Source organism: Lepidochelys kempii, chromosome 11, assembly GCF_965140285.1.
Source record: "Lepidochelys kempii isolate rLepKem1 chromosome 11, rLepKem1.hap1, whole genome shotgun sequence".
Lineage (NCBI taxonomy): Eukaryota > Metazoa > Chordata > Testudines > Cheloniidae > Lepidochelys > Lepidochelys kempii.
Genome location: NC_136390.1, coordinates 11,531,001 through 11,555,132, shown reverse-complemented (window position 1 = coordinate 11,555,132; position 24,132 = coordinate 11,531,001). Strand labels below are relative to the sequence as shown.

General features: G+C 43.2%; 1 protein-coding gene and 1 long non-coding RNA gene across 5 annotated transcripts in view; one reads left to right on the top strand and one right to left on the bottom strand.

Annotated features, from left to right (window-relative positions):
• The window catches only part of MYLK (myosin light chain kinase), a 324,445-nt gene that overhangs the window by 165,762 nt on the left and 134,551 nt on the right, over positions 1–24,132 (top strand). For 3 of the 4 annotated variants that reach the window (XM_073305128.1, XM_073305127.2, XM_073305131.1), the window contains 5 exons: positions 3,384–3,420; positions 6,133–6,710; positions 8,853–9,056; positions 10,294–10,428; positions 21,978–22,130. In XM_073305128.1, coding sequence (XP_073161229.1) covers positions 3,384–3,420; positions 6,133–6,710; positions 8,853–9,056; positions 10,294–10,428; positions 21,978–22,130 — 1,107 coding nt within the window. The remainder of the gene's footprint in view (positions 1–3,383; positions 3,421–6,132; positions 6,711–8,852; positions 9,057–10,293; positions 10,429–21,977; positions 22,131–24,132) is intronic. The other variant, XM_073305130.1, reaches the window with a different exon arrangement.
• LOC144930966 (uncharacterized) overlaps positions 1–24,132 on the bottom strand; it is a 62,164-nt gene that overhangs the window by 4,343 nt on the left and 33,689 nt on the right. The window lies entirely within an intron of this gene.

The window sequence follows — 24,132 nt, the reverse complement described above, 5'->3', positions numbered from 1 at the left end:
TGTCTGTCCGGGTCCGGCAGACAGCAGCGTGTCATTAAAAATTGGCTCTCATGCTGTGTTTGGCACGCATGCCATAAGTTGCCAACCCCTGATTTAGCTTAACAAAGAGAAAGTTAAGGGGTGATTTGGTTACAATCTGTAAGTACCCACGTGGGCAACAAATATTTAATAATGGGCTCTTCAGTCTAGCAGAGAAAGGTATAACATGATCCTGTGGCTGGAAGTTGAAGCTAGACAAATTCAGACTGGAAATAAGACGCATATTTTTTAACAATGGGAGTAATTAACCATTGGAACTGTTTACCAAGGGAATGGTGGATTCTCCATCACTGACAAAAAATCAAGATTGGATGTTTTTCTAAAAGATCTGCTCTAGAAATCATTTTTGGGAAGTTCTATGGCCTGTATTATGCAGCACGTCAGAGTAGATGATCACAATGGTCCCTTGGAACCTGTGAATCTCTTAGACTATTCTGTAGCATTTTAGCCACTCTCTAGGCTAATTGGAGTAGCCACAACTCATGATCTGGCAATCTCATAAATACATTCAGAGAGCTAATTCCATAGAGTCCTCCAAGGTGTAAGAGAAATGCAGTAGAATCTTTGTTTTATGTTGTGAGTATAACTGTAACTTGTGCAAAACACATGCATAAAATGCAGTATGGATTTCTGTGTGGTAACACACAGGGTGCTTTGGAGAGGTGTCTGTTAGGGGCATTGATTTATGCCTTTGGTATTCACCAAACTACCTTCATTTTCAAAATATTTCCTCAGAAACGACACTCTAGGCCCCTCCTACATGGGCTTCTTTCCTCTGAGTCAGCTACTAAGGCTGAGTTTAATTTGCCACTCCGTGCCTCAGTTTCCCCATCTGTAAAATGGACATTTATCACCTTTGTAAAGTGCTTTGAAAGCTATGGATGAAAAGTGCTATATGAGAGCCAGGTATTATTTTTATAGTGATTTTGGGTTTCCAGCTTCAGAAACCTGAAAGGCCCTGATATTTCTGCATGTGCTGAGCACCACCCTCTCAAAGTCAGGTCACTTTAAGGTGTCTCAGGTTGGTTACTCAGAATCACTTATTACTTTTGAGTAACTGGCTCTAAATCTGTTGTAGCTTGCTGAAAAGGTATTGACAAGGCTCTTTGCACCTGCCAACCCAGCCCTCAAAATGTTTCCTAAAGAAGAAAGTTCTCCATCCTCCTCACCCTCAACTTGAACACACTTACTGACAAAGAACCATTTCTAGGCAGCTTACTTCCTGAAGTGCACTGCTGGGGCTATTCAAAGACTCTGTTGTGAGGAGGAAGACTGCAGAAAGAGAAGAGTCTTGGGCTCAGACTGCTCTCCAGTGGCAGGAAGTTCCATGGGCGAGTCCCTGTCTCCTAGGCATTCCTCCTCATCTTAACTTCTTGATTTCAGTGTTGCAAAATACACAAACAATAAGAGACCGAACATTCATTGAGCATGATAAAGTGAGTGTACATGGACTGAAAGGCCCAGGCCAGATTTCAACACCTTTACCTAGGCTGAATAGCACCGTGCTCCACCAGTGATTGCTTTCCTTTCATTGAGAATACTTGTGGAGTGAAGCGCTGTTCAACAGGAGTAAAGGTATCAAAAGCTGCCCTTAGTGGGCACTGAAGAGCAATGTAAGCTTCCAGAAGTAAATGCCAGGTGTAACATAAGTACAACCTTCTAGTAGTTCCTATTTATTTTTTTTTTTTTATAACTTGCAAGTCTACACCAGGGTGCTCAGCCCTGCTGGAGGTTTGTATGGAGTGACAATAAAAGTTCCTGAATCTTGATCACATGAGGGATACTGTGCTCCTGCTTTTCAAAAGTGAGGAGACAATCTTTGTCTGGGAGATAAAGTTGTCCAGTAGGAAGTGGTCCACAGCCAAATGAATTGTCAGATTCAGAGACAACTCCCTTTCAGGGTGAGAACATGTCCCTGATGTCTGGAGATGTTCTCTGCCCCCTCCCCCAAAGTCTGTCTCTATGTCCACATTAACTCTACACACACAGTTGTTTTATCCTGGTTTTTGTAACTCCCTGCAGACTCGTCACCTGGATGAGCTGCCTGAGATATTGATATTGACAACAAGCAGACTGGGTTCATATGCTCCTCAAGGGACACTCCCCGTACCTCCTTGATCAGTGACATACTGAAGACCTGTCCTTTTTCGCCTCCCAGTGAACCCACTGCCCTTCCTAGCACAAGTTCTGAAGCCCATCTCTGCAAACTTCCCTGTACCTTACCAAGGCCCGAGTTCAAGAAAGTAGCATTATTCAGGGCAACACTTAAACATTTGCATAAAACTCAATGGGACTTTAGCATCTCTAAACATGTGCTTAAAGTGCTTTCTTGTACTGGGGTCCAAAACTGTTCCTTATGCTGCCTTCCTTCCCTGAACTGCTGTCCTGGCTGTTCACTTTAAAAATCTGGGTCACCATGTACTGTAAACAGCGCTTTCCTGTGCTTGTAGACTTAGAGCACTGCAGACAGCACTAACTGGCACCCTGCCTTTGCGCTCTGCAGTGTTGGCAGCCCATTTATGGCTACCACTGCTTTGTGCATAAGTGTGGGAGAAGGATCTTTCCCTCCTGGCATACCCATGCAAGGACAGATGTAACTGTCACTAAATGACCCAGAATAATTGGGGTCTTTTAGAATAAGAAGAAAACTAAATCTCTGAGCAATTTGAATCCCTGGGTTCATTGTAAGCTCTGTGTGAGCTTCCATGCCAGAACATTTCTTCCAAAAGTGAAAGATTCAATATGTTGGTTTCATTTTTATGCCATTGTTTGTGTTGAATATGTTGATCTCTACCAGCCAGCTCATGCTTAATCAGGAATTTGTGGCTGGACACAGTTTACAACCAGAACACCTGATTCAGCATCTTCGTAATTACACTTTTTAGATCTAATACAGAGGATGTGTTGTCTGCCTAGGTCCACATCCTCTCTGAAGTTTCATTAAGAATTAATGAGCTGTCTCCAGCTGGAATATCCTGCATGCCTGCCTTTTCTAACCCAGAACATTTCAGTCTGGCAAAGCCCTTTAGTTTTCAGTGGGCCTTGCAGTTGCTAGATCTAGGAATATCTTAAACTGAGCCAAGACCTCTTGCCATTTCAGTTGAGCAGTCAGCACTTGTGGTTGGGAGTCAAGATCTGTCAATGAATCTGTTGTGGTCCAGTGACTCAGCAAAAAGTGGGTATGATTTAGATCCATCTCAACTTTCCTCTGGTGGCAAGCCATAATTTGGCTCCCATACAAAAAAAAAATTGACTCTCCAAAATATAAACTTTGCCAAAAGCTTTATTTTGACATTTTCAAGGTTTGTATTTAGTATAATATGTTTACTTTATTTTTATTTCAGGTTCAGATAAGACAGACCTGTATGTTCACCCATTATGGTATGTTTTTCATTCAATCCTTTTTCCCTTTTCCGATCTTTTGAAATGAAATATACTGTGGTCTTGAAATTGCAGCATGAAACTTCACTGAAAGAAAAACAAACCACCTTCTTCATTGCTTAAGTTTGAGGGTTAGAAAGAAACTTTACTCAAGGACAGATTATCTCATAATGGATTCCTCGTATCTCCTGTGAAGCAGTTAGTATCGGTCGCTGTTGGTGGCAGCATTCTGTCCGAGACAGACCACTGATCTGATCCGTAAGAGATAATTCTGATGTTTCTGGTATGACCCCACCCTACCCCCCGCAATTGCCAGGCTAGTGGCCATAGGGAAATAAGCTTCCCCAGGGTGAGAGGCTGTGCTCCTTCCCATAGGGGAAACAACCAAACCTGAGTGTCTGCTAGGGGAAGGACTGACACCCTGGAGCAAACAGCCAACAAGGGGGCAGGGAAAGGTATCCCCGTTTGTTTTTGTGTTTGTGAGACTGTTTCCTTTTTGTTTGGTGGAGGCTCACCCCTGAGGCCGATCCCAACTCCTACCCTGAAAATATGGCCAGAGGAGCACCGTTTGGGGGATGACAAACACTGTTCAGAGTGAGGCTGATTTACCCCAGGCAGGGCTCAGGCAGAGAGGGAAGTGCTAGGTCTGGCAAGACAAAGGTCTTCCACACTATGTACATTGTCTTCAAAGAGGAGCTCCAAATGTGGAATGGCTACAGTATCAACATGTGAACTGTATGAAACAAGATTCAGAGTAACAGCCGTGTTAGTCTGCATTTGCAAAAAGAAAAGGAGTACTTGTGGCACCTTAGAGACTAACCAATTTATTTGAGCATAAGCTTTCGTAGCTCACGAAAGCTTATGCTCAGATAAATTGGTTAGTCTCTAAGGTGCCAGAAGTACTCCTTTTCTTTTTGTATGAAACAAGAGGTTTCTTGCTCTGAACACTCCCCTAATTCATGCTCAGAACACTTGCATACATCATGTCAATATGGAGCAGATCTTCCTTAAAAGCATGGTACTACATGAATCTTAATTAAAAACTGAAAGTAGATGAGTAAGAAATGGGTCTAGTGGTTATTATTTCTATTTTCATACATTTAGAAAACCTCTGAAGGTTTTAGTCCTTCTGGAAAACAAATTTTGGGAACTGAACAAGTTTATACTTCTGCAGGACTAGCTTTATGTTTAAATTATTATGTCTGCTGAAGTGTAAAGGAGGGTTAGAATTCTAGAAATGATTGTTGAGATTTTCAAAGTAGTCTAGAGGATTTATACACATCTTCCAGGTAACTAGTGCAAACAATGAATATGGAATACTGTGCTCCTGCCATATACAAGTACATACTGTGCTTCTAAGTCCTTCACGTAGAAATTCCAGGGTTAGATCTGGTCAGAATGATAAATATTTTCTGTGAAAAAAGATATAAGAAATGAAAAATGTTCTCTTTCAATTTTTTTCTGAAATTTTTTAAAGTTGAAAACTGAAAGAAACATTTTCATTTAGAAGAAAGAGCATTTTTAATAGGAAAAAATGTATTCATGAAAAGTTTTAACCAGTGCTAACCAGGATGTACAAGATCGCTTCATGGAGTCATCAAGGCTCATATTAGTTTACTGAACATACCCACTAGCTCTGAGTTTTAGACCTTTCAGGATGTTGGATTTGTCTGTCCCAACACATCTGGAGTGAAATTTTTAAAAGTGCTCAGCTCTGCTGGAAGCAGAACTAGGCCAAAACTAAGTGCTTTTCAAAATTTCACCCTGCCACAATGCTAAGACCTAGGCTTCTCCTGGTAACAAGCTTTTTAACAGTAAAATTGAGCTACTCGCCAGAGCTTGTAGTGTCCTCAGGTCTCAAGAAGTAGAGCTCCTCCTCCTTTTTATCCTATGAATAGAACTGGTATGTTTTATAAACCATAACAATGTATAATCGCAAGTGCAAGCCTGATACATAGTTATTTATCCAGTCTAACCTTCTTCAGGCCCCTAGGCAGTATGGGTAAAATTTTCAAAAGTGCCTAAGTGACTTGCAAGCCTTAGTCCTATTTTTAAGAGACTTGGGGACTTAAGAGCCTAAGTCTCATTGAAAGTTAATATAAATTAGGTTCCCAAATCACTTAGGCATTTTTGAGAATTTTACCCTATCTCTAATAAGCATAATAATACAGTGAAAATAGTCAGCTGGAATTATCTACAGGAAGTTTAACTTATACAGTGTTTTGAGTCATTTATATATGTAGCCTGAATCCGTTCACACTTACACTGATTTTACATAAGTGTCACTCCATACATTTAAATGGAGTGAACTGTAAGTCTAAGACAGTGTATGTGAGATCAGAATCTGACCCATGTCATGTAAGAGAAGGCCTGAACAGAGGAATGGGATCCAGCAACTCCTGTTTTGGAATCCACGTTCTGACATTGAGTCACTCTGTGGCACAAGCCACTTACTCCTCTTTAACAGATAGGTAAATATTATTAACCGCTATCTCCCAGGGGTTTTGTGGGGGTTAACTAATTAACAGGAATTAATTCAGGGATATCCTGTGGCCTGTGCTTTACAGGAGGTCAGACTAAATGATTACAATGCTCCCTTCTGGCCTTATAAACTGTGAACATTTGCAAAGTTCTCTGAAGCTAGAAGTGCTGTATAAGTACTAATTATCACAAGCCATTGATTATATCTCTAAATAAATAATTTCTTTTCAGCACTCCAACAAAATCAACTTCCACTGCAACCAAAGCTATTGAAAATTCAGAATTCAAACTGGCAACTAGCAATGGGATTGCTAAGGAACTGAAATCCAGCAGCACTGACCTCACAGTTGAAACCAAAGAGAGGACAGCAGTAAAGAAAGAGGCCTCTTCTATCTCCTCCAAAGAAGCCAAGGACAATAGACAACGACAGCTCAGAGAAATCAACACAGAACCCGCTCAGGAACCTAAAGGAGAAGCAAGGGGATCTCGGGGCCTACAGAAAACTTCCAGCACCATAACGCTGCAAGCCATTAAAATGCAACCAGAACCAAAGGCAGAATCCACGGCCACTTCTACTGGACAGGATGAGGACAGGAAAGGGATCACACAGCCCCTGACGACAACTCGACAAACTGCTTCTCTCATCAGACAAGCTGGTCCAAGGAGTAGGGAAGCAGAAAACAGAGTTGGAACAAGGAAGAGCACAACAGAGGAGAAGAGGGAGCCTCAGGGAGTCCCTCCGCAGTTCGAGAGCCGTCCACAAAGCCAGGAAGTATTAGAAGGCCAGGAGGTCAAATTCAAAAGCAAAGGTAAAGGGATGAAAGCTCATTCAAAAAGCAAAGGTAAAGGGATGAAAGTGCTTAGGGCTCTTTTGCTGTAGATAGCATAAGGGGGAAATACTTCACTCTTCAGTGCAGGTTTCGCCTCCTTCCTAAACCATTCTGAAAACAGCTCATCTGTGGCACTCCACACTTGCACCATTGTTCCACTGCACACCATTGTGTTGCTCTGTCTGTGTGATGTCTATACAGGGCCAGACCTTAATATGGCTGTTCAGGGGAATAAGAGGGAGTAGGAGCCCAAGGCCACTCCCCTGCATGGCTGTTCTAGGGTTTCTTGCACCAAGGCTCAGGTGCAGAATGGCTGACCGTGGGCTGCGTGCCCAGTGCTCACTCCCTCCTTATTCTGCCCCACCAGCAGTTTCTTGCCTCTGTCCCCTTCTCCAGCATGCTGATCTGTGGCGCTGAATTAGTACAAGAGGATAAGTAAGCTGTACCTTTTTCAGTGCTGTAGTAAGTTACTGTCCCTTGGAGAAAGGGATGGAGTAGAGAAGGAATTGTAATGGAGTCACACTGCTTTCTCTTGGCACTTGCACATCACCCCCTACTTACGGCTCAGCCTCACTGCTTAGTCTAGCCAAGTGGTATTTAGTCAAGTGTTTCTAAGGATTTAACTACAGAAGGTCATAATTAAAAGGCCCTAGCTGAGTGTTTCCTCTTCTTCAAAAATGGATTCGATTTTAACCTCTCAGAGGAGAAAGGGGCCATGGAGGGCTTTTTGGCTGCACATCGTGGGCAATCTTTTAATCCCTTCTTTGAGGAAAATATGAGGAACTTCCATTTTTATTGCAGTTTAGTAGAAAATAATTTTGAAGCGTTTTTCTGGTATTTTAATGTAACATTTGCACATCAAATAGCTCCCTAAAAAAAGAGAGAGATGGCTTTACATTTTAGGCAGGAAAAAATCTAGTCATTGATTTCCTTTCTGATGCATCTTCCTCACTCTAGAAAAAATATATTTTATATTACCCTCCCAGTGAGTCAGGAGTGGAGAAGGTATTCCAAAGGGCTCCCTGAATAGTTTATTTTCATAGTATATTAATGCTAAGCACTTCTTTATCACTGTCTCAGAGGACTTTAGACAAGCATGAACTAGTGAAGCCTTGCACTACTCCTGTGAGGGAGGGAAATGTTCTCTCTGTTTTACAGAGGCACTAAGGCCCAGATCCTCAAAGGCATTTAGGCTCCTAACTTCCACTGACTTCTGTAGAAGTTAGGAGCTTAAATAACACTGGGGATCTGGGCCTAAGGGCCTCCCTCATTCATTGCCTACTGAAGTAAATGGGTGTCTTTCTGTTGACTTCAGGGTGCTTCCGATCAGGTCTTAAGAGTCAAGTGACTTTGTTCAGTGTCAGTGCTTCTCCCTTCTTGATATGTCCTCTGCCTTGGTCAATCTATTCTCCCTGTACTGCACAGTTGTACATGCAATAGATGCTCTTCCAATTTATTTTCTCCCATTGTTTCTGCTCCTCCTGTTCGCATCCCTCAAAAACCAGAGAGGAACCAACAAGATGTGTCTATGACATTAAGCACAGCTCATGATCTTTCACTCTTGTAACCACCATTCTCCCACATGCCTCATCCCTTGCTGAGCTGAGTCAGATAAAGTATCCAGCCTTGCAAACACACAACTGAAGGAATGGCATTTTTTCTAATTCTTGATTGTTCTGTTCCCCGTTGCCATGTGAAAGACCTAGCCAAAGAGCAGAACCTGAGTAACTACTGTAACCAATTTTACAGTAGAAACTGACAATTCACAAAGTGCTGCCAAATGCAGAAAGCAAACAAACTTGAGGGTACGGGAAGACGGTGTAACATGTTTCTTCCTCCCTACCTCCTACCCCCAATCTAGCTGGATTACAGCAATCTTAGGTGTGATTTGTAACAACACTAGAGGAACAATTTTCAGACAGACGTACGTGTGACTTTTTTCAAGTTGTCAATGTCTCTTTAAGGGATGGGTGGGGAAGGATAAGCAGTAACTGTCTATCAAAATATTTTACAATGTCTATTGTGCTGGTAAAAAATATAATAGGCAAAGTGAAGGTTTATCATAATGAGGAAATATCTTTAATGGCCCTCACCCCCATGCTCCAACTTTGCATCATCTAGTTTCAGGGAAACCAAAACCAGATGTGGAATGGTTCAAAGAGGGAGCCCCTGTAAAAGGAAGAGATGGCATCCAAATATACGAAGAGGATGGAATTCATTGCTTGTGCTTAATGAAAACCCACTTGGGAGACAGTGGGTCCTATAGCTGTACAGCCTTCAACCCCAGAGGTCGAACTTCCAGCAGCTGGGTGTTAAGTGTAGAAAGTAAGTAAGTTAGGGTGAGCCAATGTGCACTTTAATAAATAAGGTTGGGATTTTCAAAGCTGTCTAAGAGATTTGGCTGCAAAATTCCTATTAAAATTAATTCATACATAGACTTTTTAATTCCCAGCTCTGCTCTACCACCAACCTGATGTGTGATCTTGTGCAAGTCCCTTTATATCTCTGTCTCCTTTCCTCACCACTTCACCCTTTGTCTTCTCTCGTAAGCTCTTCAGGGCAGTGGCTGTTCCTCACTGTGTTGGTAGGGTGCCTGACATGTGGTGGGTCCTGATCTTGGTTGGAGCTGCTATGGCTGTGTGTAATAAAATAATGGAATATGAATGAAGAAGAAGGCAAAGACCCTGCCCACAGAGATGTGCACCTTCTGCACGGGACTCTGTTGGAAGTTGCTTAACACTTATGTAGTGCTTTGCATTTCTGAACTGCTTTCCAAATGCTAACTGATTCTGTTAACACTCTTGTGTGGTACAATAGGTAATAAGGAAAGGTGTGGAGTGAGAATTACATGGAACAAAACCTGAGAGTTTTATCTGGCACCATTTTTGAGCTTGCAACCCTTAAATATCAGGTTTGCTTGCAAGATTCTGGAGCATCTTAGCAAACACTGGCCTAAGTTTGTTTTTTTTTTCCAAGCCCTTTCTTGTATGTGATTTGAGGTTTTGTTACAAAGCTCCAGTTATGTTGATGCAACATTTCTCGGCCAGCACTGGGAATTGTTGGCTTTTAAACCTGACCACCTCAGGTTCCTCCACAGCACATTTCCTGCCTTGTCAGAATCCTATTTCCAGCATGTTGGCAAAATCCTTAATTCCTCCTCTGTTTCATTGCCTAATGGGGAGAATGGTGAAAAACCTGATCGTCCTGTTCTTTGCACTTCTTCACTTTCTGTTAATGGATTTCAGTTCCTCATGGTGGCCTGATGCTCATGGCTGGGTGTGGGTTTCACTTGCAAAACCAGAGCCTAATGCAAAGCATGAAAGGCAAGAAAAATCTTTGAAGACTATGCAGGGAGCCCTATCTTTTTATTAGTCCATGAGTCAAAATTGTTTTTACTTCCAAAAGATTCTTTTCTTTACAGCTGTGATCTTGCACATGTATCTGGAAATGATTTTGCAGTGTCATTCCGTTATATCCTCTTAATCTACTGAGTAAAACTCCCAGAGGAGTAGTTGATTTGTCAGCCCTGTATTAACAGATCCACTTTCACTTTGACTTAAAGGGTCTAAAGTTGAAGAGATGGCTCCAAGGTTTTCCAGTGTCTTGAAGGGATGTACAGTGAGTGAAGGGCAAGATTTCGTGCTGCAGTGTTCTGTGGAAGGTACACCTGTGCCTCAGATCACCTGGCTCCTCAACGGTAAGAGAACTTCCTCTGGCTGCAGAAACACATGTATCCAGATGCTCAGATACCATGGGGATGGGCACATTATAGAAACGTAGATGACCAAGCTATATGTACTGCACAGAATTTGTTAGTTTCCCATAATGGGGTATGTGCTAAATAATGAGTCTGGGTATATTAAATGTGCCATTGGGAATGTTTTCATTAAGCAATTTTGTTCTTTATTTGCAAAAAGAAAAGGAGTACTTGTGGCACCTTAGAGACTGACCAATTTATCTGATACATCCGATGAAGTGAGCTGTAGCTCACGAAAGCTTATGCTCAAATAAATTGGTTAGTCTCTAAGGTGCCACAAGTCCTCCTTTTCTTTTTGCGAATACAGACTAACACGGCTGCTACTCTGAAACCTTTGTTCTTTATTGCAATTGTGATGTGCATCCAGCAGGGGGCTCTTGTGACAAGGTTGTGTCATAATGTTTTTTTAAGTTTGGTCTTAGTAGCGGCACAACAGAGGCTTCAGAGAATAAGTTTTTAGTCTGATCCACTAAAGTTACTTATATGTACCAAAATGGCAACAGGGGTGCTTGTGAAAGGATGAATCTGGCATCATTACCCCCATGCTTGATCCCTGTCTCCACCTTTGGCTCAAATGTCTAGGTCAAGTTCACAGTACATTTTAGCTTTTGCATGCCCAAACCATAGAAAGTACAGTAAGTTCTGTGCCACTAAGCCACCTGGCCCATCAAGCTCTTTGAGACTGGAGGACTAAAGCTGACAAGATTACCCTTAAGGTGTTTATTGGGCCAGCTTCTGATGGTGAGTGAAACAAGCTCTCGAGCCTGTGTAAGCTCAAAAGCTTGTCTCTCTCACAGAATCATAGGATTGGAAGGGACCTCGAGAGGTCATCTAGTCCAGTCCCTTGCACTCATGGAAGGACTAAGTATTGTCTAGACTAGTGGTTCCTAACCCACAGGCCACTTGTAGCCAAATCAGCACAAAGCTGTGACCCTCGTGACATCTTCAGGGCCATACATGTAGTATATATATTGTGTGGATGTGGCACACATAACACATAGAGAGTGGCATATGCGGCCCACAATAGTAAATAGGCTGAGAACCACTGATCTAGGTCAGTGCTTCTCAACCGGGGTATGCATATTCCTGGGAGTAGGCAGAGATCTCCCAGGGAGTACATCAACTCACCTAGATATTTGCCTAGTTTTACAACAGCCTACATAAAAAGCACTAGCAAAGTCAGTACAAACTAAAATTTTATACAGATAATCATTTGTTTATACTGCTCTATATAGTATATACTGAAATGTAAGTACAATATTTATATTCCAATTGATTTATTTTACAATTGTATGGTTAAAAATGGGAAAGTAAGCAATTTTTCAGTAATGTTACGCTATAACACTTTTGTATTTTTATGTCTGATTTTGTAAGCAAGTAGTTTTTAAGTAAGATGAAACTTGGGGTACGCAAGACAAATCAGACTCCTGAAAGGGGTACAGTAGTCTGAAAAGGTTGAAAGCCACTGATCTAAACCATCCCTGAGAGGTGTTTTATTGGAAGTTGGTCCAGTGAAAAATATTACCTCACCCACAATGTCTCAACACTACAACAACACTGCATACAAGATTAATCTAAATGCATTTTGCATCAGAACCTTGCTTTGAGGGTTGAGGGACTTAACCCCTGCTGTATCTCACACATCATATGCACTTTGCTGATGAAAAAGAATACTTGAAATGCTGTTAACATAAAACTTGTGGATTTTTTGATAATGTTATTCCCTGATAGTACTTTGTATCATTAAACATTTTTTAATTTTTAAACTCCTACTGCCTTCTCACCACCCAAGCTGTGTCTTTTGTGCCCTTATCTCAGCTGGGACAGTGAAACCCGACTGGCCGTTCCATTTTCTGTTTTTCTGGTTCCTTCTGTAGTAGCAAGGTGCTCTTTGGATTTCTAATATTACAAAGGAGGGGAATGTTGTGTCCAAAACTGTTTACAACTATTTTGTTTTCATTTCATTAAAATATTTCTGTTCATATCAGGTTACTCTCAAAACCAGATTTGTTTAAACAAATGAATAATCCACAAACAAAACCCCACACGTAACTCTTAAATGTCCTAACAGATCCTTTTACAATTAGAGATGGGCCCATTGTTCAATCTTCTCCTGAGAATCCAAACTTCCTCGAAATTCCAGGGTCAGAAGAGTTTAGATTTGGGAGTTTTTGGTTCACGCCATCTCCGTTGAATGCTAGCCTAAATTATTCAGTTTAGCCCTTATGATCTTATCTGGTATTCACAAGACATGAGTTGATGTTTCAAGTTCTCACAGGCCATAAGTTTTAAAGGGGGAAAAAATAGCGTGCTTTGTTATCAAGTTGCCTCTCTCAGGGCTGCCTTACAGTGAGTTATTTGCACATAATCCTTGATTACCTGGCACACTTTTCAAGTCATTCAGTTTGAATGGAAGAACTCAGAAAGGTGGCAGGGAGAGTGAAACGTGACCTTGAGATTGGTATGTTCCCACAGCCTGGCCTGATCCCTTTCTCAGTAACTCAGCAGTGCTCCATGACTGTAATGGAAAAGCCCCAGTTTTATCCACAATTATAAACACATGTGAGAGAAGTTCTGACCTCTCCCACTGAAAATAACTTGCCTGTCTGGCTGAAGGCTGCCTGGGATGGAAGTACTGCATAGAAGGAGCACTCCCACAATTATCCAGCGTCAGCTCTGTCTCCTTCCCAGTCCAAGGTTCCTCCTGCTCCTGAAAAATTCCCCCAATCGTGGAATGGCATGGTTACATATAACTGCATGTGACTAACTCCCTGTCACTGCCTTCCTATAGCACCTTTCTGTCTCTTCATAGAGAGACTCTTCATTTCCAAATGCAGGAAAATGGGCAATGTCTTGTCAGAATGACCCTTGACACAGTGCTTCAGGGGTGATATGTGCAACATAAAGCCTCTCCGAATACATGAAGAAACTCCTCTTTCTGTAACTATTGTCAAAAGCACTGCTGAAAAACACACAGTCTAGAGATAAATAAATGCAAGATTGTTATAGAAAATCCTAGACTTTCAATATATTTGTACTCTCTTCTTGCCATTCTCCAGTATGTTAGATTTGGATTGACCTTCCTCCTGCTTGTCTCTTTGGCCTTCGCATACCTGGATAATTGCCTTTTACAGTTGATGACAGAGGGTGCTGTATTGTACCAAAGCAGCCTGGTTTAAAAACGTGAATCTCTTTAGAATTCACATTATACCGTCAGCAATGGCAGTTGAACAACAGACCTAGGGGCAGAAATGTTAACGTGGGGAGCTACTATTTCCTCTCTCTCCTTCACCACCACCCCTGCACCACTTTTTATCATTCAGGCTTGTTCCTAACCACCTTGACCACGTGACTTTTGACCTCCAGTTATGAGCCATCACTTATATCATGGCACCTGGGTAAAACTTCACAGAGAACCTTTATACAACTGAACTTTATCCTATATATTTTGCAACAAGAATCATGTATTAGTCTTCATGATGGCTTTTGGCTGTTGAGCTGCTTTGGGTTGTTTTATCTACAAGTATTGTTACAGTACAGTGGCAAGTGATCCTGTGTTCCAGGATTGTGTGTAAACCATTATTAATTTGTATTACATCAGTGCCCCCAGTGCACTAGGCCCTGTAGAACCATATAGTGAGAGGCCGTCCCTGCTCAAAAGAGCTTACAATCTAAAGAGACAAAGGCAGGAAGGGAAACAGAGGCACAGAGAGACGTGACTTTCACAAGGTTACACAGCAGGTCGGTTGCAGAGCTAGGAATAGAACTCAGGTTGCCAAGCTCCGAGTCCTGCACCCCATCTACTAGACAGGGGTCGGCAACCTATGGCATGCGTGCCAAAGACGGCAGGTGAGCCCATTTTTAATGGCACGTTGCTGCCTGCCGGGCTCCCATGCCATTAAAAATCCGGCCCGGCCTGGCCTGGCCCAGCCCGCTCTTCTCCACTCCCACTCCGGCAGGGGGAGAAGCTTGGTCCAGCCGGCTCCCCTGCCTCTTCCCGCAGTGTGCTGGGTTCCTGCCCCTCCTCCTCCTCTCCGTGTCCCCCACCCCGATCAGCTGATGGCCCCTGCGAGGGAGGGGGTGGGGGAGGAGCGGAGTCAGCGTGCTCGCTGCTCCTGGCAGAAGCAGAGAAGAAGCGGGGACAGGGCCTTGGGGAAGCGGGACATATCCTCTCCAACCCCCTGCCGTGAGCACCACAGACCCCAGCCCACATCCCTAGCCCTCTGCCCTGAACCCCGTTCACACACACCCAGCCGTCTGCCCTGAGCCCTGCAGCCCCGCGCACACCCCAAGGCCCCTGCCCTGAGCCCTGCACCCACCTCACACACACCCAGCCCTCTGCTTGACTCCTTCACCCCTCCCCCCCACGATCCCAGCCCTGACTCTGGCACCCCCACACATACCTAGGCTCTCCGCACCCCATACCCTGACACCTGCACCCCCCTCACATGCCCCCAGCCCTCTGCCCTGACTCTTGCACCCCCCCACCCCATGCACTCCCCACCCCATGCACCCCCCACATCCTGACTCTTGCACCCCCCCACATACCCAGCCCCTCCACACCCCATGCACCCCCCACATCCTGACTCTTGCACCCCCCACATCCTCACCCCCATCCTGAGCACCAAATGGGAGCTTCTGCACCTTCCCCCCCACACACATTTCCCCCTGCACCCCTCCCACGAAATGGGAGCTGCCCAGGTAAGCGCTCCACACCCAAACCTCCTGAAGCCCTCTCCCTCATTCTAGCTCCTGGCCAGACCCTACACCCCAACCCCCAGCCTGCTCTTTCACCCCCAGCCCTGTGCTCAGTGCACTCCCACCCTCAGCTCAGTGCAGAGAGAGAGGAAGAGAATGGCCAGAACCAGGGAGAAGGTAGGTACCCACTGTATGTGGGTAGGGCCGGGACCCCAGACCAGCAGTGGGCTGAGCAGGTCCGGCAGCCGGGATCCCGGCTGGCAGGAGCCAGCGGATGGAACCCCTGAGTGGCTGCGGGCTGAGCCGCTCAGCCCACTGCCAGTCTGGGGTTTTGGCTGCCAGGCCCTTGCCAGCTGGGGTCCCGGCCGCAGGCCCTGCTCAGCCCGCTCCTGGCCTAGGTGAACAGAACCCCAGACCAGCAGCGGGCTGAGCGGGCCAGCGGCTTAAGATCAACGTTTTATTTTAATTTTAAATGAAGCTTCTTAAACATTTTGAAAACCTTGTTTATTTTACAATACAACAATAGTTTAGTTATATAATATATAGACTTATAGAGAGAGAGACCTTCTAAAAACATTAAAATGTATTACTGACACATGAACCCCTAAATTAAAGTGAATAAATGAAGACTCGGCACACCACTTCTGAAAGGTTGCCGACCCCTGTACTAGACCGTGTGACTTCAGAGATGCTTGTTTCCACACTCTAACTACATGCATGCTAACTACATTGTGGTACCAGTTGACAATGAGGCATTTTTTAAAAGATCTCTTTTGTTGCAGAATTATCCCGTAATAGAATACTTGCAATTGATGCATGACTTCTTGATGTCCAAACCATCGTAGCCACCTGACTGTAGTTTATGGAACCATGACAGTGTTGATGGGGAGATGCATATTAAAAAAGCTGTTGTTGGTGCAGGGGATGGGCACATACTGTATTTCAACATGCATATCTTGGAAAATACTAAAGTATGTATATAGCATTTTGAATGTACTCAGGTATTGGTCCTAATACTAATAATGCATAGTACAGGAAGATTCTTATGACATTATACTCCCACAACCCTCAAGAGTAAACTGGGAGTGTCTGCCTGGGGAGTGGAAAAAATGGGTTTGCAGGTTGTCTAGAAGGCTAACTAATTTGGACACTGGCAAACCAAATGTTAGGTAGTGAAATGTGGAAAGGCAAGACTGGCTCTGATACTGTAAAGATTTGTGTGTATGATTTACTTTAAGCATGTGTGTAAATCTTTGCAGGATCAAGGTCTCTGACTTCAGTTACATCAGTATCACGTGGGCAGGGAGGCGCTCTCTCTGGTAGATGGATCCCAAAACATTTAGGGTTTTATAGGTTAAAACCAACACCTCAACTCCCATCCTATACCAATTGGCAGTGGTGATTTTGAGTAATAGAAGTGTAAGAAACTCTAATATTTTAAAGTAAAATTAGGGAAGTCCTATATTATCCAAAAGACACAAACTTGCTACTTTCATTCCAGACTCTCAGAACATACTGGTCTATTTTAATTCTCTTCTCTCTCACTTTTGATTGTGATACGTAACTGTTTATACATCATTTGGAAATGCATTTGAATGTGTTATAAACAGTATTTTAAAGTTGGCATTTCATTTAGCTTTTCCATGTACTCCCTCTGGGCTGACATTTTACTGAAGGATCCAACTGGCTATTGTGATATCCATTTTAATGTGAAGAGTGCCTTTCTCTCTGCCAATTAGACACACATTTCACCTTGCCAGAATGCTATCCATACCCAACTTTCTCCTTTATTTCGTTATCTGGTCCTGAAATATTTCTCCAGGTAGACCATAATAATGCTATGGCAAAATGGTATATGTACAATATACTAGGGAATTAGGCAGACAGACCGTTTGTTCTGAAAAGGATGCATTGGAATGCACTGTTTTGGGTATTTGGAATGCAAAGTTTCTTTCTGCCTGCAGAGCATAGAATGGGGGTGGGACCGCAGGCAGAAGGGGTGAGGAGGGGCCCCTCATTTGCTCTGGCCCAAGGCCCCGGGAAACCTTAATCCGCCTCTGGTTGTAAATGATGAGAGACCATACAGTACACTCAAGGTAAAGCATACTGTATGGATTTCACACTTTTTTTAGGTCTCCCTGATAAGAAATAATGTATGGGATAGGATCTTCTAGTCTGTAAACACCTATGGTAAATGAAAATTTGAGAAAAGGATAGGAAGGATTTCAGCTAGCAATGATATCTTCCTAGTCTGATCAGAATAAGAAAGTAGAGGAACACCAGAATCAAATAATCAAAAAGGAACAGCCATAATGACTGGTCTTTAGTAAGTGTGGTAAATAGTGGAAAGAGAAACTAACAACCTCTCTGTGTAGAGAGAAACCATTAGAAACCTTGAGCACATGGTTGTACGAAGGAAAAATATAAGCATAGAGAAAGAGAGAGTTCCATATGCAGCAATATCTCCCTCTCATGCTCATCAAACCTAAATAGAGCAGCAGTGAACAGTACAAACTTTGTTTTCTGTATCCAGTCAATCACGTTACAGACTTCACATGGTCACTGGGGAGTTGCTGACAACAACAGCACCTTAGAGCTAAATTACTCTAAAGGTATGTCTACACTGCAATTAAAAACCTGTGGCTGCCCTGTGCCAGCTGACTTGGGCTCGGGCTAAAGCACTGTTTAATTGCAGTGTAGACAAGTGGTTCTCAACCAGGGGTCTGGGGACTCCTGAGGGGCCGTGAGCAGGTTTCAGGGGGTCTGCCAAGCAGTGCCAGTGTTAATCTTGGTGGGATCCAGGGCAGAAAGCTGAAGTCCTATTGTATGGGGCCCCAGGCAATTGCCCTGCTTGCTATCCCCTAATTCCGGTCCTGGCTTTTATGTGCAGAAAACTAGTTGTTGTGGCACAGGCAGACCATGGAGGAAAAGGTTGAGAACCCCGGGTGTAGCCGGTCAGGCTTGGACTGGAGCCCAAGCTCTGGGACCCTGCAAAGGGGGAGGGACCTGAGCTTGAGGAGCAGCCTGAGCGTCTATGCCACAATTAAACAGCCCCTTAGCTCAAGCCTGAGTCAGCGGGCCTGGGCCAGCTGTGGGCGTCTAATTGCAGTGTAGACATATCCTAAGTGGTTTATGCAACAGTGCCCCATGCATATATTTCAGTGACCATCCAGCACGCCGTGCCTTTTTGTCAGCTGAAATTATGTGAAGCTTAATATTTTCTCCAAGCCACAGCTCAAGTAGACTTCCACTAAAGATCAGCTAGCCGGGTAGATGAATACATGCTATAACCTATCCCATCTGTAACTACCTCTCAGTGCCTGTATGGAGAAGGCCCATATTCATTTTGCACAAATAGGTGCAGCTGAATATCTTCACAGTATCCTTTTTCATCTCATACTGCTCCCATGAAGCATTGTTGTCTACAGTACATTTTCTGGTATTTTATCCAATCTAGTTCTGAATGATCTGAAGTATCTGCTAATTCCCTTTGGAGACTCTTCCTCTTCCTAAACTTAACAAAGTTTTCCTGCTCTTCACCCTAAAATTGTCCTATCCTGTTATTCCTAGTAATGCTCCCTTTTGCCACCTGAGCCACTTCTCATTCTCTTTGCTGTTTACGTTCTCCATCTCCTTATAGATGGTTACTTGGAGAGCTCATAACCAAGTGCTTTACGCGAGTCTGTTAATCTCTTATAAGTCAGTACCATCCTGCCCTTTAATGATTTTAATTGCTCTTCTCCAAATTCCCATCAATTTAATATCAATTTCCCAGAATTGAGGTACATGGAACTATACCACAGTGTTCTAGGAGTGATCTCACTGGAACAGCTCTCTGTCATATTTGTGTATGTAGCTCAGAATTGCTTTAGCCCCGTGATACTCAGACTGAGGCTCACGGGCTGCAAGTGGCTCTTTAATGGGTCTCCTGCAGCTCATATTATAAAATACTGTGATTCAGTTATTAATCAATCTAAGTTATTAACCAATCAAATGCTTTTACTGTGTTATTATCCAATTGTAGTTGAAAAAATAATTATATTTGATGAGTCATTTTGCTGTGAGAATAAAACATGTATAAAACAGTGATACTCAGACCTCAGTGGTTAGCGATTGTTACCCAAAAAAGCCACCGTATTTTGAATTCATTGTTTCATACACTATTTATAAATGAATTTACTATATATCAATAGTAAATGAAACATTGAATTCACACTATTGTGGCTCTTTTGGGTAATGTTGATTGCTAATTTGGCTCCTGAATCACTGTGGTCTGGGTATCACTGCTTTAGCCTCTTTTCCTTCCCATATTTCATTGCTAGCTTCTGTCTAACGTGCAGTGGTATGGCTAACATCTCATTGTTCCAAACATCTCCTTCTTGCTGAATATGCTTTTCAGATTGTTCACTCATTTTCCCAGGCTGAATCTCATTTTGATGGGTTTAAAAAAGAATGAATATTACCTTAACCTTTTAGCAAAATAATCCTCCAACTTGTGTTTTATTTTAGGACAGCTTTTAATAAATAGGAGGAAAAATTCCTTTCTTCTGGTATAAATTGCCATCAGTAAAGTAATTTTTGTTATTGTTCTTGCTGCCAAACTGTCATGGAGATTTGAATGTTATGCCCTTGGAGAAGAGAACATTTCCCTACTGGGAAAATTGTTTTTATTAGGTGTAAATCTAGACAAAGGGGCATAAGGTAGACTCTGACTGTTGGTTGTTCCACTGGGCAGATGTGGTGTTTTGTTTTGTTTTTTTGTTTTGTTTTTTTTGGTTCTGTGTCCGTGGTTTCATGAAATGGCAAGTAGTTCTGCAAACAAAGTAAGTCAAAGTTTTCTTAATACCCAAAGAGGAACATTGAAGTGCCAACAAATTTTGATTCGTTAATATGGCAAAAGAAATGACACTGTTTTTTCACAGAGAACATTTGCATGGCTCTCTTGCTTATTCATGCCTGAAGAAATGATGCCATCTTGTTCTCAGTAAACCAGATTACATACTGAATGCATTTAAGCATGCACCCCTCTGATACTGGAGTTCTTATTTTTATTACTGTAGTGCCAAGAGTCTTAACCAGGATCCCCATTCTGGTAGGTGATGCACAGACACAGCCTAGGAAGATGCTCCCTGCCCCCAAACAGCTTGGTATCTTGGGCCTCAGTCCTGCAAATAATTATTTGGAATTAACTGGATTATTGCAATTGTGGGATTGGAGCCACCGCAGTATGTAAAGCGTAGAAGAGAAGATAAAGGAAATAGCAATAAAAACATGTATAATTTGGGAAGTGAATGTTTTATGAAGTGGTTTAGGAGGTTTAGTCCTGCAAATGTATTGCTGACTCCCAAAAATGTGGTTTAAATGCTCACCCCAAACTTTTAAAGGGATAGAAAGTTACTCATTTTACAAGGTGGTGATTTAGTGGACAAATAATAGATTGAGATCATCCACCTTGGTATTGTAAAACACTGTAAGTATTACACAGCAAAACGTCAAGCTTCAGGCGCAAATGGAGTATGAAAGCAAATTGTCGTCTTTCTAAGACTGAGAGCACCAACAGAGATGGTAAAAACCTACCAGATCATCCAGTTCATGGTTGGTGTCTATAAACTCCCGTGCTTTGTCCCAACTAACGTTAAATGACTCAGACAATGATATTTCTGTCTTTTCCCTTGGAGATCCCCCCCGCAGCTGATTGAATTGTTTGTCCAGTTCAGCCTACTATTCCTTTTGCTCAGTTCCACCTCATTTTCTCTTAGATATATCCCCAAGGATGACCCTAAATCCTTCCTCAACTTGGTGTTTATACACAGCTATCAGGCAGTCTTAAACCTTATTTAAACTAGGAAACTGTATCATTGATGAACCAATATTGGAAACTAATTAAGACCAGGGAAAATAGATTTCAGTAACATTTCAGAAAGTCTGACTGAGACTTGGTGGAACTTTCTGAAACAATATTAAAGCAGTATTATCTGATCCATACTAGCACTTAAACCATTTTCAGGACCTCCTTAGGGGAACCGCTTGGTGAAAATCACATTCAGGAACAGTCAAGGTTTCTAATACAGATCAGGCTATAGTTGTCAGCAACCAAACCATTCATACTTAGATGTAGTTCTCTTACTTTTTCTTCCTAAGTCAGTCCCTCCAGTCTTCATCATTTTTGCCATCTTGGAATGCCTTCCATTTATTGACATCTTGCTAGTACTAAAGTGCTCAGTACATTATTCTTTTATTATTTGTGGTGTAGCACCTAGGAGTCCCATTCATGGACCAGGACCCCATTGTGCTAGGTTCTGTACAAACACAGAACTAACAGATGGGGTCTGCCCCAAAGAGTTTACAATCTACGTTCACACGGCAATTCCACCATCTAATTTCAGACTGGTAGAAAGTATACACAGTTGTTTGGACAAACAATAGTTGACTGTTACTTACCAACCTGACTGTGAATCTATTCAAAGATACAGGGCCAAATCCTTCAGCATTTTCTTGAGTAAGGACAGCAGGAAGTCAGTGGGAGAGTTGTCTGGGTAAGGATTGCCACACATAGCTATAATGATACTGCAGGAAAGGCCACATTCTGCCTTTGGATCCATGTGGAATGTTTCTCTTGTAATCAGAAGAGAGCAGCACATGGGCATCAGAGAGCAGAATTTGGCTCTTGTTTGTAACATGTCTACAGCCATTACAATTATAATGTGCATTAAAACTGAGCAATGTTTATGGAATTTATGGCCTGCTGAATGTGATGTGTTAAGAAATGTTCTCTTTCTTCATGCCTGCAGATGAACCAATTCAGTATGCCCATTCCATCTTCGAAGATGGGGTTGCAAAGTTGACTGTACAAGATGCCTTACCAGAAGATGATGGTGTTTATACCTGTCTGGCAGAAAACAGCACAGGACGGGCATCCTGCAGTGCTCAAGTCACCGTCAAAGGTGAATGTTTCAAAGATAAATACTCAGCTATTGCAGTAGAAATGCTCCCCGACCTGCAAGGATTTGCCTTGATTCTTTTTCTTCTCTCTTGGCTTCCATGCTGACGTGTCCATGTGTGCATCCCATAGGATATATAAAGCTTTAGTGTGCTGACTGTCTTCTTCCCTTTACAAATGTGTGTGCAGCTGCATCAAAGCTATGTGGCTGATCTTGTTAAGGCATTAAGATTCTGAAGCATAAAATAATATGCAGGGAGTAGGCATGAGTAGAAATGCTGTGACCTCACTCAGAGCAATTTTATGTAACAAGCAGCTGTGGTGCAAGGAATAATGCTGCTAAGGCTTTGTGAATGCCTGGCTTGGAGGGGACATATAACTACAGGACAGTAGTGTCTGTGATGGAAGCAAGATGAGTGCAGTATCAATAACTATCAGGCAGGGTAAGGTATGGAACAGAGGATAGCATAGTAGTGTTCATATGTACTGCCACGTCATTCCCCTAAAGTGCAGTGTTTTGAGAACCTCGTTGCCTGGGGCCAAAATTGCAGTAGCATGTGTGATGCCATAGTACAACCCCTCACATCTTGAGCCAGCGGGGCTGGGAGTTTGGCTGCATGCTTGACTCCCAGATGGAAACATTAACTTTAAATTGCTCTCAGATGGGAATTTCTGGCTACCTGGGAGCAGTGGCTCTCTAACTCAAGGGAGTCTGGGTGAGGTGAAAGGAGTGGGAGAGGACAGTGATGATGAGTGAATAGGGTAATCTACTGTTCCTGGAAACTGGGCGTGCTCGATTTGCAGAGATCAATGCTTGTAACGCTCTGGATACTGGCAAACTGAAGGAATCCCCAGCCAGCTGACCTGGTGCCATGGATGACTGCATGGCTGAATGGATGTGCACTGTATAGAACTTCCCCCATCAGGCTTGTCCCATGTTGACCTCTTGCCCTCCTACTGGGAACCTTGCAGGGAGTTTCCCCCACAACCCACTGCACAAGAACTTGAACCAGCCTTCCCTCTCACTCAGAGTCAAATCTACTACATGTCAGAGAAAGAGAGCAAGGAGTGGGTGCCCACCTCTCAATAAACCCTCCTCTGTTTACCTCCATGATGCCCAAGAGAAGGTCTCATAGAATCATAGAATATCAGAGTTGGAAGGGACCTCTGGAGGTCATCTAGTCCAACCCCCTGCCCAGAGCAGGACCTATCCCCAACTAAATCATCCCAGCCAGGGCTTTGTCAAGCCTGATCTTAAAAACTTCTAAGGAAGGGGATTCCACCACCTCCCTAGGTAACGCATTCCAGTGTTTCACCACCCTCCTAGTGAAAAAGCTTTTTCCTATTATCCAACCTAAATCTCCCCCACTGCAACTTGAGACCATTACTCCTTGTCCTGTCATCTGCTATCACTGAGAATAGTCTAGATCCATCCTCTTTGGAACCACCTCTCAGGTAGTTAAAAGCAGCTATCATATCCCCCCTCATTCTTCTCTTCCGTAGACTAAACAATCCCAGTTCCCTCAGCCTCTCCTCATAAGTCATGTGTTCCAGACCCCTAATCATTGTTGTTGGCCTTCGCTGGACTCTCTCCAGTTTCTCCACATCCTTCTTGTAGTGTGGGGCCCAAAACTTGACACAGTACTCCAGATGAGGCCTCACCAATGTCGAATAGAGGGAACGGTCATGTCCCTCGATCTGCTGGCAATGCCCCTACTTATACACCCCAAAATGCCATTGGCCTTCTTGGCAACAAGGGCACACTGTTGACTCATATCCAGCTTCTCGTCCACTGTCACCCCCAGGTCCTTCTCTGCAGAACTGCTGCCTAGCCATTCGGTCCCTAGTCTGTAGCGGTGCATGGGATTCTTCTGTCCTAAGTGCAGGACTCTGCACTTGTCCTTGTTGAACCTCATCAGATTTCTTTTGGCCCAATCCTCCAATTTGTCTAGGTCCCTCTGTATCCTATCGCTGCCCTCCAGCGTATCTACCACTCCTCCCAGTTT